Source organism: Rattus norvegicus, chromosome 4 (genome assembly GCF_036323735.1).
Source record: "Rattus norvegicus strain BN/NHsdMcwi chromosome 4, GRCr8, whole genome shotgun sequence".
NCBI classification, from domain to species: Eukaryota; Metazoa; Chordata; class Mammalia; order Rodentia; family Muridae; genus Rattus; species Rattus norvegicus.
Genome location: NC_086022.1, coordinates 51,653,542 through 51,670,083, shown reverse-complemented (window position 1 = coordinate 51,670,083; position 16,542 = coordinate 51,653,542). Strand labels below are relative to the sequence as shown.

General features: G+C 41.8%; 1 protein-coding gene across 3 annotated transcripts in view; it reads right to left on the bottom strand.

Annotated features, from left to right (window-relative positions):
- The window catches only part of Cped1 (cadherin-like and PC-esterase domain containing 1), a 272,944-nt gene that overhangs the window by 85,357 nt on the left and 171,045 nt on the right, over window positions 1-16,542 (bottom strand). The window contains exon 16 of one of the 3 annotated variants that reach the window (XM_039108608.2): window positions 2,611-16,205. The exons of the other annotated variants lie outside the window; for them this stretch is intronic. Within the exon in view, the coding sequence (XP_038964536.1) occupies window positions 16,200-16,205 (6 nt within the window). The 3' untranslated portion in view covers window positions 2,611-16,199. Of the gene's footprint in view, window positions 1-2,610; window positions 16,206-16,542 lie in introns of those variants that run through there. 3 annotated transcript variants of the gene reach the window in all.

The window sequence follows — 16,542 nt, the reverse complement described above, 5'->3', positions numbered from 1 at the left end:
TTCCATTGCCAGGTACCATGGTCCTCATGTTACATGTGCTGTAGCCTTTCACTCATATGACAGCACAGTGAAGTGGGGGCTAGTATCCTCATTAAAGATGAAGTAAAACCTCTCCAAGTGGAGACCCTGACTTTCCACCTAGGGCTGGCTAGCTGAATCTAAAAAGACCTCTCACACTGCTTTTCAGTGATTTCTATTCTGTAAAATAGCAGAAGTTTTTAGTGCATCGTATGGGCCCGCAACCTAACAGCTTTAGGGGGGAAAGAACCATGTTGGACACAGCTGAGTAGACACCAGTGGCTTTTTACATGATGTTTTCCAAAATGTATTTTGGGACAGGCGTAGCACTGAGTGCCTAGACCCCAGCTTTTTCCCTAAAATATCTAACGCAGATGAAATATTAGGAGCCATGTGGTTGAAAGCTTTTTATGTGTACCCAGAATTCCTTTGCTCATAGTTACCTGACAATAATCTTCCTGCAATGATACGTATCAGGCCTTTAGTGGTGACTAGTGGTGCTTACCCCTCTAAGTGACACCAGATTCCAGGCTAGACTGGCTAATTAATCATCTAAGGATCCTAAGGACCATTCTCTGTCGCTGTCATGTTTCCTCATCACACATTCATTGTGTAAAGTGACATTTATGAAGCAGCACAAAATTCAGGCAACCAGTAGGAGCAGGACACGGGGGTATACGCCATGGTCTTAGTCACTGGGGGATGTGTTACAGGCATAGACAGATGGTGTCTTATGTCACCTTGGAGTTCGTCAGAGGTCCCTTGATGCATTAGAACAATTAACTGTTGGATAATTTGAGAACCCTACTGGCTTTGATGTATAATGGGTGTCCTTAAAGGAATTACTGGAAATCCGTTTGTCTTTATGTTGACATTTTCAAAGATAAATTATCACAGTTAGCTTCAGTTGTCATCATGGCACAACCCGCAGCTGGTACCGACCATTGAGGAGTTGCCTTCATTGGGCTGGCCTTGTTGGCATGTATGTGAGAAAGTTTCTTAATTTCTAATCGATATACGGGGACAGAACACAACGTGGTTGGTGCTGTCCCTAGGAGGGTGAACCTGGGATACACATGAGTGAGCCAGGGTGACCAAGCTGGCAAGCTACTCTCCTCCATTGTCTCTGTTTCAGGTCCTACCTCCAGATGTTTAGCTTCTCCATGACGGACCTGTATGCATCCTGTAAGCTGCAAGAAACATTTTTCTTTCCCAAGTTGTTTTGATATGATATCACAGCAGCACAAACAAAACAGAATATGCACTTTGAAAATCTGTGGCTACCATTTGTATGTTGAAATAAAAAAAAAAACTAAAATAAAATAGGTTATCGATTGGAAGAGTAGACGAAAACAGGCCAGCATGACTCTCTTCATAGGACTCACATAGTCTTTCCAAGTGCAACGAGGGAAATGCCTCATCAAGGGGATTCCTCAACAACAGGATACCTCATCAAAGGGATGTCTCATCAAGAATGCTAGGCATTTTAGGGACCATGGCTGATGCAATTCTAAGATTCTGAAAATTCAGCAAATCTTTAGGGAGATAAAGGTTATACATTATGAACGTTGACTAAGCCATACATCACCCAAAAGAGAAACAGAGCTGTGAATCGTGTCTGTGTGAGCTGTGACGTCCCATTGTGCATCACAGGACACAGGGCATTGTTGTTAGGGTGTTCATTCACAAAGTCTGAGTTATGACAATAACTTGATAAATTTAATGTTTACTGCAGACTGTCAAAGTGATGCAATTAATTTGACTTCTTATTATACTAATTAAAGTGCACTGATTTCTTTACTTTCCTGGTCCAGGCTGAAGAATAACAAAAATCAGTCCACAGTTACCAAGAAGTTAGCTATAACCCCCCAGGTTCCATTTCGATTAGCTCATTATCACAGAACTAATATTCATTTCAAATCTTAAGTACTCAAGCACACTGTAATTCATATAGGCAGATAAAGATAGTATGCTAGGAAAATAATTTCCACATTAAAGGTTTGAAGGTATGGACACAGAGAAAAATCTTGTCTTCCTGTTTGGAAGACAGGACCAGATATACCTGCTAAAGATAGCAGCAATAGAAATAAAGATAGCAGCAATATCTGAGGCATAAACATATCATCAGGTAATCTCCCCATCCTTTAAATTTATCATGTATATGCATTAGAATGTAAAGGTTTTCATTAAGTTGGATGCTTTCTGTTATACTTGGCTTGATCTTACTCCATCACGTTCCCCTTCATTCACTGCCAGACTACTTTCTCTCTCTCTCTCTCTCTCTCTCTCTCTCTCTCTCTCTCACACACACACACACACACACATACACACACACACAAACATAAAAGAGAAATATACATATATATGATAATATATATAAACTCAAAAATATATAGTTCTCATATATATGCACTCATACACATGTATATATGTATGAGTATATATGTGTGTGTGTGTGGTATGTAGGTATGTATGCATGATAGCTACATATTATTGATAACTCTCCCTATATATTACTATACCTATATAATTAAGAGCTACACACACAGCTATCTGCTCTTTTCGCCATTCTTTCTTAATTTTGCCATCTTTCTTCTGTCCTGTACATTACAGTGAAGCAGCTCCCTTGAAGGTCTCCAATCTTCCAACTGAACAGAGGAACAGGTCAGCTTATGGTTTTACTCTTGCCCTGTCTACACATACTTCTCTGATGTTTGCTCTCCACTAACACTCCTTCTTGGTGCGCCTTTCATTTGGGCTCCCAAGGCATGGCACCCCTTGCTTCTCCTCCGTGCCCTTACACTTGGCTTTATGCGGCTTGCCCCTTCCTACCCCTTAAACACAGAGCTTCTGCATGGTGCTCTCCTTGGACTCTTTTTCTCCGCTCTCTCCTTTGGAGAGTCTCGTGTAGCTTAGAGGCTCAGGATTCACTTGGTATCAAAGGCAACCTTGCCTGCAACCCCAGCTTTAACTCCCTACAGATTTCAGTTAGTTCCCGGTAGCCCTGCTACTCAGCTCGCAAGTACCGTAAAGCTCAGATGAGGTGCAGATACAAAGGGGAGTTTATTTAAATATGTCTGCCCTTTTATCGTGGTGTGTGTGATGCGCATGTCCGTGTGAATGTGTTGATATATGCATTCATGTTGGGGTTAGAGGGCAATGTCTAGCATCTTTTGAATTGTCCTCTACCTTCCACTTTATACATTAAACTTCGTTAGGATTCGTTCATGCCCATTCGTATACATATTGTTACCAGCTACTTCGTTTTACACAGGAAGACGGAGAAGCTAGGGCTTATTCTACCAAGCTTATTCTGAATTTATCACCAGCTATTAGGCCACCATAGACTGAGACAAAGTCTCTCAGTGAACCTGAAACTCATCAACACAGCTAGGCTGACATGCCAAAGAGCTTCAGGGATCTACTTGGCTGAACCCACCTCTCCCAGCAATCACTGGGGCTGCAAATGGGTTCCACCCTGCTCAATTTCTCCATGAGAGCTGAGGATCCGAACACAGGTCTCGTGCTTATGCAGCAGATGTTTTACTGGATGAGCTCTCTCCTAACTCCTAATGGAATTTTCCTCAGCTATGAAGATAAATGAAATCATGACATTTTCTGGGAAATAAATGAACCTGGAAATTATTACCTTAAATGAAATTTCCTGGACTCAGAAGGGCAAATAATATGGTTTCTTTCCTCATATGAGTTCCTCTGAATTAGTTTATATAGATACGTGTTTGGTGTGTATGCATGCCTATGTGTGCATACGTGTGTGTGTGTGTGTATGTGTGTGTGTGTGTGTGTGTAAAGGAATATAGATAATGAGACTATAAAGGAGACTGTAGGAAGAGAAAAGAGGTCTTAAGGATAGAAAATTAGAAAATGTGTGGCACAAGAGAAGGAGGAAGAAGAGAGGAACAGAGGAGAGAGGAGGGAACTAGCAGGAGGGGCTTCAGAAGAGGGTGGGGAAAAACTGTGTGTATGGTGAAAACGCCATACGGACACTCACTGTTTTGTATGCCAGTCAAAAGGAACTAATCACATTTTTTTTTTCAAAATTCTGTTGGTGAACTGCAGGCTGTCTGTGTGTTTAATGTGGCCACCCCCGAACCCCAGCTGTCTACATGCAAATCCTTGTATCTGTATTCTTCCCGTGACCCTTTCTTTCCATCACCGTGCTTCTAGTCCTTGCTATTACGGTGCAGACTGAAACACCTGGTACAGCCCTGTGCACCAGTCCACAGCCGCCTCTTCACGGGCCTCCGAGCATTCACTCCGGCATCTTTTTGACCCAGAAGTTTCTCTCTGCTGCTCTAGCCCCATCCCGAGTTAATGTTTCCTTCCATAACCCAGGAAGCTCAAGCATAATTGCTCCGAGCTTCGCAGAACACAGGCTTTATGTGCAAGAAAATAATTTCCTTTTTCTGAAAAGACATTAACTTCTGGTTTAATTTCTAGTCTTCCTGGACAAAACTTTTAGATGTGTTTGGATGCGTTTGCCCTGAGTGATGGGGCCTAGGATGCTTGTCGGTGTTGCCCAGGGTGGCGGTCTTTGCTTTGCTCCACCCTGCTGCTTCTGTGCTTGCCATGTGCTGGCCCCAGCTGCCCCCGCCTCCTCCGAGGCTGTGAAAAAGAGGGAGAGAGAGGTCTCCTCTGCTGCTGACTTCCCAATGGCTGTGTGATTACGGTGATAGAAGGATCTAGATGCAAGGACATCTTTGTGCGATCCTCAGGAGCAATGCTGCTCCCCCTTCCTGCCTTTCTCTTGGCTATAAATTCCAGGAATCATCTGTCTTGGTGGCAGGTTCAGCAGACTGGCTCTCAGGGAATTTTTCAAGTAGGACAGAACCCACCTTACTCTCTTTTTTGTTCTTTTCCGTGTGCGAGCTCACTGGCATGTGTATGGTGGTGTTAGAGGTAGAATCTGACAGCTCATTTACGAAGACATTTTGAGCCAACTTAGGTCCAGCTTCAAATGAACAGAAAACTCTAGAGCTGCTAATGCCTGCTAGCTTGGCTATTCCCACTGCCTCTCTAAACTCTGCTAAGCTCCTCACGACTTCCGTGCTGTGCACACATACAGGCACTACACACATGCACACACATACTAGTTACATACGTTTTTAGAAAGTAATGGGTTTTCCGATGAGTGTGGTGGTATTGAGTGTAGAGATCCCTTCGGTGATGCGGGCAGACAGTTGCTCATCCCTCACACGTGCACTGAGCAGACGTCCACCATGTCCACCGTTCACCATTTGTGAAGAGAAAGCATGTAGAAGGGATATGCATGGACACAGGAGTGTCGGCGATGTGACCAGTGTGAAATGAACATGGCTGAGCCATCCACACTTGGGGGAAAACGTTTCCAAACATAAAGTCCTTCAGCATGAAAAATTACATTTACCTTGGATATTAGTTCAAAATTAATGTATTAATGCCTGACGGGAATCACATGTCAGCGCTGTTATCTGAACAGAGTGAAGATCAATTCTAGACTGCTTAGGCTCTTTCCCAGGTACACAGCCTGAATTAGATCATTCATTTATTGACTGGCTATATTGACACCTTTCATTGCCTATTGTATGTCAGAAGAGCTGTCAGCCCCTAGGTGACAAGGGTGATGAGCTTCAAAGAAGCACATCCATTAGCTTAAAGGATGGAATTTTACATAACACCCAGTCTGACCTTTTGAACTAATTTTTGAGATATTGAGGGGTTTTTGTCTTAAGAATTATGAAATAGAGATTTAGTTTTGAATTAAGTGGAATATTAAAGAGGTTAAGAGGTCTGCAGACTAGTCACCAGTCTATCAAAACTGAACGGAAGAACAGCCTTGTCACTAGGTGTCTGTGTTCTGCTGAGTCAACCAAGGACCCGACCTTAGCTCTTGGGAGTTTAAGAGCACAAGACTCTTGAAGGTGAGTTGAAACTGACGGGTCTCACAAGTTCTTTAATACCTTACAAGCCCACTGAGCAGTTAGCTTTTATCCCAGATGCAACTATATGAAAGCATTTTTCCTCTTTCTACTGTAATCACAGACCACACCTCTGCTCTCTTCATTAGGGTTCCCAGCCGACTTTATACTGGAATCCCTTTCAGTAATCTCACAATTGTGAACGTGAATCCCCATCTGCTGAGAACGTGGTCCTGTCAGTTAAGTGGTCCTGAAAGTGGAGGGCGACCCTTTTCTATGTAGGTTGTATTCCAGAAACCCCCCTTAAAAATGGCTTCTGTGGCCTCCTCCTGGTCCTCCCCATTTCTACAGGGATGGAGGAAGGCTCCTTTTTCTCTAGTTTTTCCATATTTCTGGTTGCACCCAGATTTCATGAACTCAGAGTTAATCCTTTTCTCACCAAGTATAAGCAGGCCAACTTCAAACAGATTACAAAAGGTCACAAGACCTCATGGGCACAGCAATAATCACCTAAATTACATTTCTAGGACTGATGGGGTAGACAGACTTAGAGACCTCCTTCTCCAGCATGCACTGTTAATCAGCAGGGCCAGTGTCTCTCTCAGCATGGCTCCCCCGCCTTGCTCCAGGAAAGGGGAGAGGCTGGCTCCCACTGACTGGTTACCAAAGACAGCTGCATGAACTTTCTTCTCTCATCCTGTCTGTCCCTAAAGGACTTGAAAGTCAAATGTGGCTGCCACTCAAATGTGAGATGCACGCTTTTTATCTCTGGGAATTATCTGACTCTACTTGTAGTTCACAGTCCTCGGTCCGACAGTTGTCACTGGTGCTCAGGGCCTGTTAAGGCTTAGGAATTTTCACATTAAAGAACTCCCCCTCTGCCTTGGTTTCTAGAAGCATCCAGTAAACTTCCGTTGCCAATCGCTTTATTTTCAACTGTTTCTAGATTCTCAACTTTAGAAGAAAGAAAAACCGTGGGATTATCCTGATGGTTATTTTAGAAGGAACTAAAATAACCTTACCTCTTAAAATTAAAAAAAAAAAATAAACTATCTTTGGGCACGGACAGAGAGGATATTGCCCTGAGGTGTTTGTCCAATTCCACCTTTTACATTCTGGGTACATATGTGATTTCAGTTCCTTTTCTTTCTTCCTTCCTTTCTTTCTTTCTTTCTTTCTTTCCTTCTTTCTTTCTTTTTTCTTTTTACATTGTACAATTTTTTATTTACATTTTAAATGTTATACAGTTTCCCCTCCATCTCCCACCTCCCTGCTTCTATAAGGGTGCTCCCTCACCCACACCCACTCTCTCCCACCTCCCTGCCCTGACATTCCCTACACGGGGGTGTAGCCTTGACAGGACCAAGGGCCTCTCCTCCCATTGATGCCCAACAAGGCCATCCTCTGCTACATATGTGGATGGAGCCACAGGTCCATTCCTGTGTACTCTTGGGATGGTGGTTTAGTCCCTGGGAGCTCTGGGGTTTCTGGTTGGTTGATACTGTTGTTCTTTTTACTACTCAGCTATTAAAAACAATGACTTCATGAAACTCTTAGGCAAATGGATGGTTTCCGTTTCTTATCAGAGAAAGATAAAAAGCCCTGCACAGGACTGAACTGAAACCATTCAATCCTCTGCCTAATATAAAGGTGACTAGGAAACCTCACCTCCCATAGGCACACTGTCTCATTCACACGAGGCTTTTGTGCAAAACTTCATATCATTTTTTTAATAATGACCCGGTGAAATAGGTTGGAACTGTGTCTCGATCTATTTTGCATAACATAGCAATTTTCTGAGAAGTTAAATGGTATGTTCAGTGTCACTGAGATGAAAAGTGACAGAGCCAGCACACAAATCCAGGCCTTGTGATGACACATTCAGTCCATGTAAGTATTATGTGCATGTTTCATATGTGTATATATGTGGCTACATGTACATATATGTCTTGGGCACTATTTTTCAAAATATGACCTTCCAAGGGAACTTGATAATTGTTTTCCTTAAAAAACTATTTGATCGAAGAGGCCCAGACGGTAACTTGTAAGTAAACTGTATTTACTCAAATTAGCCTTGTAAAATGGACAGAATCAGATATACTGAACTTATTTAATAAGAGAGAAGTTGATTGTCATAATAGCCACATTCATTATACTATTTCCAAAATCTTGGATAGCTGTCAATAGCATGAAGTTTATATAAACCACAGAAATATGAAATCATATTTTGGTTTGATGCCGAGACTAGAAATCTATCAACCCGTGTGAATGATATGCACAACAATCAGAATCAAGAAAATGGTTGACGATCCAAATTTCTATTTTTAAAATATTGCAAAAAGGACTTTTTCTGAATTATAATAGTTTAACTCCCACACACAATAGAGAAAGAAAGGAAGGAAGGAAAGCAGGAAGAAAGAGAAATAGGGAGGGAGGGGGAAGTAAGGAAAAAAATTAGAAACCAGTGTAGAGCACATTGTAAACTGCCATGGGCCATGGGTGTACTGGGAATCACACGGGGAGAACTCTGAGTCTCAGAAGGATGACTAGAGAACACCCTGTCTTAATAACACAGAGCAGTCAGATGCTTACTAAACACTATATCATTCTAGCATGATTAAATACTAGGAGAAGGGAACAAAGACGGTTTGAAAATATTTATTGTATCTCAAACATAAACAGTTATTTTATTTTCACTACTAATCAATTTTGTTTTTCTCTCCTCCTCATCCTTTTCTTTTTTTGTTTTGTTTTGTTTTTGTTTTTTCTGTTTTTTTTCTGTTTTTTTGTTTTGTTTTGTTTTTGTTTTTGTTTTTGTTTTTGAGACAAGATTTCTCTGTGTAGCCCTGGCTATCCTGGGTGTCATTCTGTACACTAGGCTGGCCTCAAATCAGAGATTCGCCTACTTCTGCCTCCCAAGTCCTGGGATCGAATGCACTGCCACTTCCTGGCAAAAAAAAAAGTTATGTGCATGTTTGAGTGGCTGAGTGTAGGTATGTGTACCACATGTGTACAGAGGCCTTATGAGGTCAAAGAGGGTGCAGGATCTCCTGAAGCTGGAGTTACAGGTGGTTGTGAGCTGCCTTGTGGCTGCAGGAATGGAACCCGGGTCATCTACAAGAGCTGCAAGCATAAACTTTGACTCATCTCTGCAGCCCCAGAAATTTTTAACTTTTGATATCTGACCAAACAAAATGTTGTTGCTCCTTAAAAGAACTTTTTCAAAATCAAACATAAACAAACAAAATCAAGAAATCCTGCTACTGAACGCTGTAATGATTTTCAATCCAACACATTGGTTGGCGGGTCTTGTACGTGATGTTTGGTGAACATTTCATCTTTTCTTGTGTTCCATTTATCTGTTTTAATATATCTGAATTATATTTGACAAAAGCTAATAAAGCTGAAGTAGTAATTCATGTCATAGAAATAATTGTTTGAATACTCAAGTTAATGTGACATTTTGGATACGAAAATCATGGATGTCCTGGAAAGTCTTTAAGATGTCAAGAAAGAAAGGAAGAATATCTTCATTGCTTAGCATCGCATCGGGAAATCTGGGCAGTGTGAGATAGATAATGAATAGGAATGCATTGTATTATAATACAATATTATATTACAAAAGCAGTCAATATCAGGTTCGCAGTCAAATCACTGTAAGAACCACAGCTAAGATTGTGGCAGTTTCCCATTTCTATAGCAAATGCCTAAGATAATCAACTCATCAAGACAAAAGGTATATTTTGGCTCAGAGCTTCATAGCTTTGGAGGTCTCCGTCGCTGGTTGGTTGGTCCTGTTACTTTGGACATAAAAGTGTCTTTCCCAGCTGGGACACGTGACAGAACAAAATTGCTTAACACATAGCCAAGGGATGACAGAGAAGAGGAAGAGACTAGGGTAACAATCCCCTCCAAGGGCATGTCCCAAATATGCTCAAACCTCTCAGTAGGTTCCACCTTCGAAGGGTGACATCACGGACCAAGCCTTGTTAATATTTTGGTCTTTGAGGGATACCACAAAGCCTAGTTATAACAGGAGCATTTTGCTTTTTGAAAAAGAATATTTGCCTGATGTCAGTAACTAAGAACCAAGCTTTTCACAAGCAAAGACAGGTGTTTATGAAGAGCTAAGAAATAGCATTTCCTAACATGGAGTACAGAGCTGCTTTCTATGAGACATACACATGAGCTGCGTGAACCTAAAAGCACATATATATATATATATATATATATACATATATATATATGTATATATATGTAATTGCCTTACATTATATATAATTGCCCTACATCATATATAAAAATCTATATATGAAATATATGTATAGATGCATGTATACACATATTATAGATATGATGTAGAATGATTATATATAGGTTATTGTATATGTATATGATATATAGATATATTATATGTATGCACACACACACGATACAAGGCAGAAGCAGACTCTGGGAACTTTCTACACATGCAAAGTGTTGGGCTCCTCCCAAGGTCTTACTGAGCCACCACATGATGTTGGCCCATGATTTCTTTCAAGGCGTCTCCAGAGACATCATCAACACATGTTCAAGTTTGAGAATTGAAAGCATAAAGAAAAAAGAAGACAAAGAAGAAAGAAAGTGAAGTCAGCTGATAACAGCAGGGGCAGCCCTGGCCCCAGTGGCCCTGTGCTCTAGAGGGAGGGATTCATAAATACCTCCAATGTACATAAGCAGTCAGAAACACTTAAAAACCTAGATGTATTTAAGTTGGGAACACCGCAGGATGCTAAGAGAAACTGGGTGGCCAACTGTAGATGGGATCTTCAGGTCCTGTGTGGCAGGCAGCCCCTTTAAACCTCAGACCAGGTAGCCAGGAGTGGGCAGGCTGTGCAGTGCCTGGAAGGGAAATGCTCATAGGGCTTTACAGGGCTTTTGACTCAGACTCGGATATTATGAGCTTTTATGAATCCTGGGTGCTTATAAACATCCAAACAATGAAGGGAAGAGAATTCGAGACCAGGAACACGCTTCCAGCTTTTCATGTATTTTTAAAGTCTGTGTTTGAAAATTTAAATGAGATCCAGAAGTTGTTTGGTCCTATTAACCCTACAGTGCCTGAGTTAGCTAACGTTGCCACGATGGTCAATTATTGTATATTTTTCACAGTTAAAGGGAAACAAGATAGCTATTCATTCTTCACTGGGGACCTTTTGGAAGGAGAATAGATTCGCCCATGCTAACATGGTGGCTGTCTTCTTTTGGGCGGCTCAATAATTATTCTCACAGGAGTAATGACATTCATTGTTACCATCCATTATCTAATCCATTCTTGGCTTGAAGGAATTCTGTCTTATAAAACCAGGAATGTCTGTTCCCTCTGTCTAGGACATTATGCAAGGACATGGGACCTAAACTTAGCTAACTGGATGTCTTATCTCAACCTTTTTAACTTGGAGCAGTGACACATTGTTTGAGGGGGCAGATTAGAATTCAGTCACAGCTCTGTGACCAGCAGTACAGGTAAAAGCATCAGCCTATGGGGTCTGGCAAAGGGATTGTGTACAGGGATACTGTAGTCGGTGGCATGTAGAGTATGTGGCTCCGTGATGTGACATAACTAATCCTCTTACTCTCTTTAATTCTATTTCCAAGTTCTTTCACCTTTCCCTCAACAGCTCAAATCCTCTGAGTTATCAGACAGGCTCTGAGTATGCCCTTCTGCTTGGGTTAGCCAGAATTGAGTTTTATTCCCTGTGCTCAAGAACTTTGGCTAATAAAGTAAACATAATGGAAGGCTTTAGGCAGCGGGGAATGAGGGTCAAATAATAAGTCCGACAGAAACGCTAATGAGAGTTGAAGGTGGGTTTCTTCTTAACTGAAGGTGATCCACAGACAGTAGGAGAAATGGATGGAGTCCATTCGAAGGGAGTGGAGGTATGACTCTCATTAAGAATTTTTGGATGGAAAGTCTTAAGACTGGAAAAGGTGCCCTCTACATGGACTCTGGCTTGTTCTTCTTTTTTTTCCCTCAACACCATCCCTCTGTTTTCCTTGTTGATTGCTTGTATCTGTGCAGTTGAATCTTGTTCATAGACAGCCATAGCATTTGTGAGGGATTAGCTTCTCACTGTCTCTAGGATGGGACTTCATTGGCTTAAATCAAACAACAGCAAACACTAAGTCCCATCACAGATAATGAGCTGTTCGCAGATTTTATAAGAACATCTGGGAATGTGGTAAGTCCTGGAGTCTCGTACGGCCACAGCCATACACAGAGAAGTAGGACATACGTCTGCCCAACAGCTCCTCTATAAAATGTGAGGGTGGGGGACAACTAGAAAGCACAGTAGTGGGGCAGGAAAGAAACAGGTGACACCATTTAAGCACACGACTGTACAAATAGCTACCAACTTTTCCAGTTGTACCAGTTAGTGTTCCCTTTCTCTTGGATGCCAATTTAAATTGGACTCGACATGAGCGGTATAAATCATTCTGACCGTTGCCTCTTTTCTCAACGTCCATTCCTCTCCACACACAGAGATTTAGATTATTATTATTAATGTGAGTGGGTTGGAGAACATCAAAAGACACAAACTAATGGCCTCTGGGTTGACTCTGATCTTAGCATTTTATTTCTTTGTTTGTTTGCCATGTGGAGTGCTCCTTTCTTAAGGCTTAGCCACCAACATATAATCCTGGAGAGATCTTCCATTGAAACCCAAATCTTTGGTTTCTTCTGAAGGATCAGATCTGACACCACCAAGCCAGCATTCCAAAAAACAGCAGCAGTCATCCAGCAAGGGCTAGGTACTTCCACTGTTAGCAGGGCGGGCACTTCTTTTGCAACAGTGCATCGCACACCCTTGCCTCAAAATCGTCCTGATTCTGTCATTCGCATTAATCCACCTCTGAATGCATTTGTGCCTCTAGCTCTTTAGAGTTAGCCAGACCTGTCGTAGGCCCTTCAATTGATAAAGAATCTACAAACCTTGGGAGGAAGAGAAGCTAATACTTACATATTATATTTAGCAGCCAATGAAAAATTATCGGGGGCAGCACATGAATGGATCGGGAAGATACCCACAGCGTTGATAAACATTTTGTTGTGTGGCTACATACGTTTCCTCACTTGGCATCATGGGTAAAAACTCTACAGCACTTAAAGACCAGCCTTTTGTCTAACAGTTACTGTATCAAGGCTCGACACCAGACAGAACAGAAGGGGCCTTACATCTAGGTCTGCCTCTTGTGCTTCTTCTTTGCTGTGATGATCATACCCTCACACACGCTTTCATATATATATATATATATATATATATATATATATATATATATATATATATATATATGAAAGTGATCAAGATGTGGCAAGAATAATATCTGGCACGTGGGAATGCCTTAGGATAGATTGTCCAGTATGTGAGGTTATCCTGGTACTAATTTCAGTTGGGGAAATAGAATTTTATTTTTCCAGTAACTGCTACTACAATGTTCCACATACCAACCCATCCTCTTTCTTAATGGGCTTGGCCTTCTTAAGCTATGAGAGTTTTAAATCATCATTCTTTAGTCATTGCCACTTAGTAAAATCAGCTTACTTACTTACATTTATGTTGGATCTAAAGCCCTCCTTAGGTGGGATAGAGTTGTTGCCCCATAGCTTACGGTGGGTGGAGACATAAGTCTAATAGGATGGTAGGTGGAAGACATATGTCCATCTAATAGGGTGGGTGTACTTTTCCCTGTAGTGATTTAAGCCTCCATAGTCAGGGCATTAATGCAGAATTTGAAAAGTGTAGTCAAACTCCCGATTCTGCTTACCTTAAATTAAGGACCTTAAACCTGAGGTCAGAGATGGAGAAGGTGGAGAGACAAATCATGAGAGGGGATCCTACCTCTTACTGTTCACTACCAGCTTAAGAGATGGTGGGACTACGTGGCAAGGATGTGGACAGCTTGCAGCAGCTGTGAGCAGCCCTTGGCTGCCAGCCAGCAGTCACACACACAGCTTGGAGAGACTGAATTCAGTCTCCCCCCGGGTGAGCTTGGGGGTGAATGCTTCTCCAGGACCTGTACAATTCGGCCCAGTTAACCTCTTGATATCAGTTTTTAAGACCTGAGCTGAGAACTCTCTTTGTGCTTCTGTGTTAGGAAACTTTGCACTAGTAAATGAGGGTCGTTTTCAACTATGAAGTCTAGGATGAATGGTTGCCCAGCAACAGAAAAGTCAGCCTCAAAGGTTTGAGGATGGCCACACCAATCTGTTCTCATATCTTGTCTCTTAGTTTCAATCCCTCTTTAATCTGGGGTTGAAATAAGAGCAAGGGGAGACAAATCTCTTTTCCAGGCCTGTCGCTATTGGTCTAGTTCATTGTCTATATTTCATGTAGGTGGGGGATGCTGCTTGGGACATTGGAGTCTCAGTCAACTTAACTTGTGCATGCTTATTAAAGTCTCTGGTGTTTCTCTTCCATTGTTGCATCCCCAATATGCCTGTCTACAGAACCCAGGTTCCTTTGCTTTCTACAGGCTCCAAGTCTGTATTCCTGTATTCCATGGCTTGGAACAGATAACATCTCAAAGGTCCCGAAAACTTCCTGGCTGATCTTTAGAACTCCTTGGGCTGACAAAATGTTAACAAGCTCTCAGCAAGTTCCTTCAGACCATTCCTCAAGCCCTGTTACTCTACCGACACCCACGGAGATGGCGGCACTTCCTCTTTCTCTTCAAGTTATCTCCAGACATCCAGATGTCACAGATCACTGCTCCGAGGAGAGGAAACCAACCAGGCTGATTTCTTTCCTCCAGGAAGTGGAGGCAAGAAGGTGCCCCCTCCTTTTCCCTCTCCCTCTCCCTGCCCCTCCAAAGAGAAACAGTCCTCAGTGTCCTCCTTAAGAGTCCCTAAGTCCTTGAGTACTCAAGAAAGACTGAAGTTAGGAAGGAAAAGGAAAAAAAACCAACAACAACAACAAAACTCTTCTAATTCAAATGACCTACATCAAAATAGAATGGACTTGAATTGGTCCATATAATTTAACTTAAAAAAAATCTAATTCCAGAAGTTATAGTACATAAGACTGATTAATATGTGCTTTTATGCATGTATAAGAGGCAGCTAGAGAATACAGACAGGGGTGGGGTGGGAGGACCCAGCAACAGTGTTAGTTGTGTTTGTTTCCTCTGGTGCTAAAGCAAACACGCCGACCATTATCTTCTCACCTTAAACCACACCCAGCTAACAGGTGAGGAATTCATATGGATTCAGAACGTGAATGAGTCTGCTGGGGTATTTCGGCAAAAATAAAAGGCAGGTTTGCTAAAGAAGTAAAGTCTAAAAACAGCATTTTAAGGTTTATACGTCTGTGCTCTCTCGAGTTCCTTCTTGGCGTGATGTGAATCTATGTGCTTCCAGTTTTTGACTGAGACAAAGAGAACTTTCATTCCTCTTTGATTTCTCCCAAATTGGGATTTCATTGAAAATGAATGGCTGTCCTTCCACTTGCAAATTCCCCCTCCCCAAAATTCTTGGAAAAATCCAAATTTTCCAAATCAGAAGGATAAACTGCACGCATGCCTTTCTCTCTCTCTCTCTCTCTCTCTCTCTCTCTCTCTCTCTCTCTCTCTCTCTCTCTGTCTCTGAATGGGAAATTTAGAATTTGCACTGTTTTTTTTATACCCAATAAAAGGCAAAATCTTTATTCTGTGGGTCTAAAAGGCAACTTTTGAAGTCGGATGTATTTATCAACATATTCCTTAGAGGCAGTTTCTCCCTCCAGTTTGGAGAGCGTTTGAAAACCAATACCAGTATGGTTTAGATAGTCATAATTGTTTACACATGTCTCGGTAACAAAATATATTTGGGGGGGTGGCACTTTACTTTTAGGGTTTTAGACAGCTGGAAATTATTACCATCATGGTTTAAAATGTTCCAACTGGATAATGGTGTTAAAAAGAATATAACATTCTAGAACGCTTCCTCATAGCACGAAACACCACTCATTTCATTAGACTGAGCACTGAGTTATGTACATGGGGATCGGCTGATCAAATTCCGTGCGAAGGAATCTGAAGAAATATGTTCCTTCACACAGCGTCGCAGAGAAAATGCCTGTGTCTCATAGTTAGCAATGCTATCGGTGTTGGACAAGAAGCTTCAGTGTCCCGTTGAGCTAACATTTCCCATTTGCAGTGGCAAGATCTAATTCAATCTTTAAGAAGTAGGACGGCTTCTTTAATCATAAGCATGTCACGTACCTTAGGGAAATGCAGAAGTTCTGTTCATATCTGGTTCTCAGGAAAGAAAGAGAGAGATGATTAATAAGGGATTCTGTGGCTCCCTCAACCTGTTTCTTCTAAGCAGTTAGATTGTGTTAAGAGCCAAGAGGGAGCAAAGTTCAAAGGAAATTCATCTAATATTTGTGCTCTGGCTGAGAAAGGGGCTGAGAGGCTGTGCGTGTGGCCAGTTGGCAGTGTGGGTAGCATGCCGGGCTAAGGAGCCTTTATGATCACAGATGGACTTAGCATGGGAGAGACAATGCTAGGACCCCAGGCAGGACAGGCTATTTTAGGGACTTTGCACGAATCATTTCTTTTGAATTTGTTGCCAGTTTTGACACAGAAA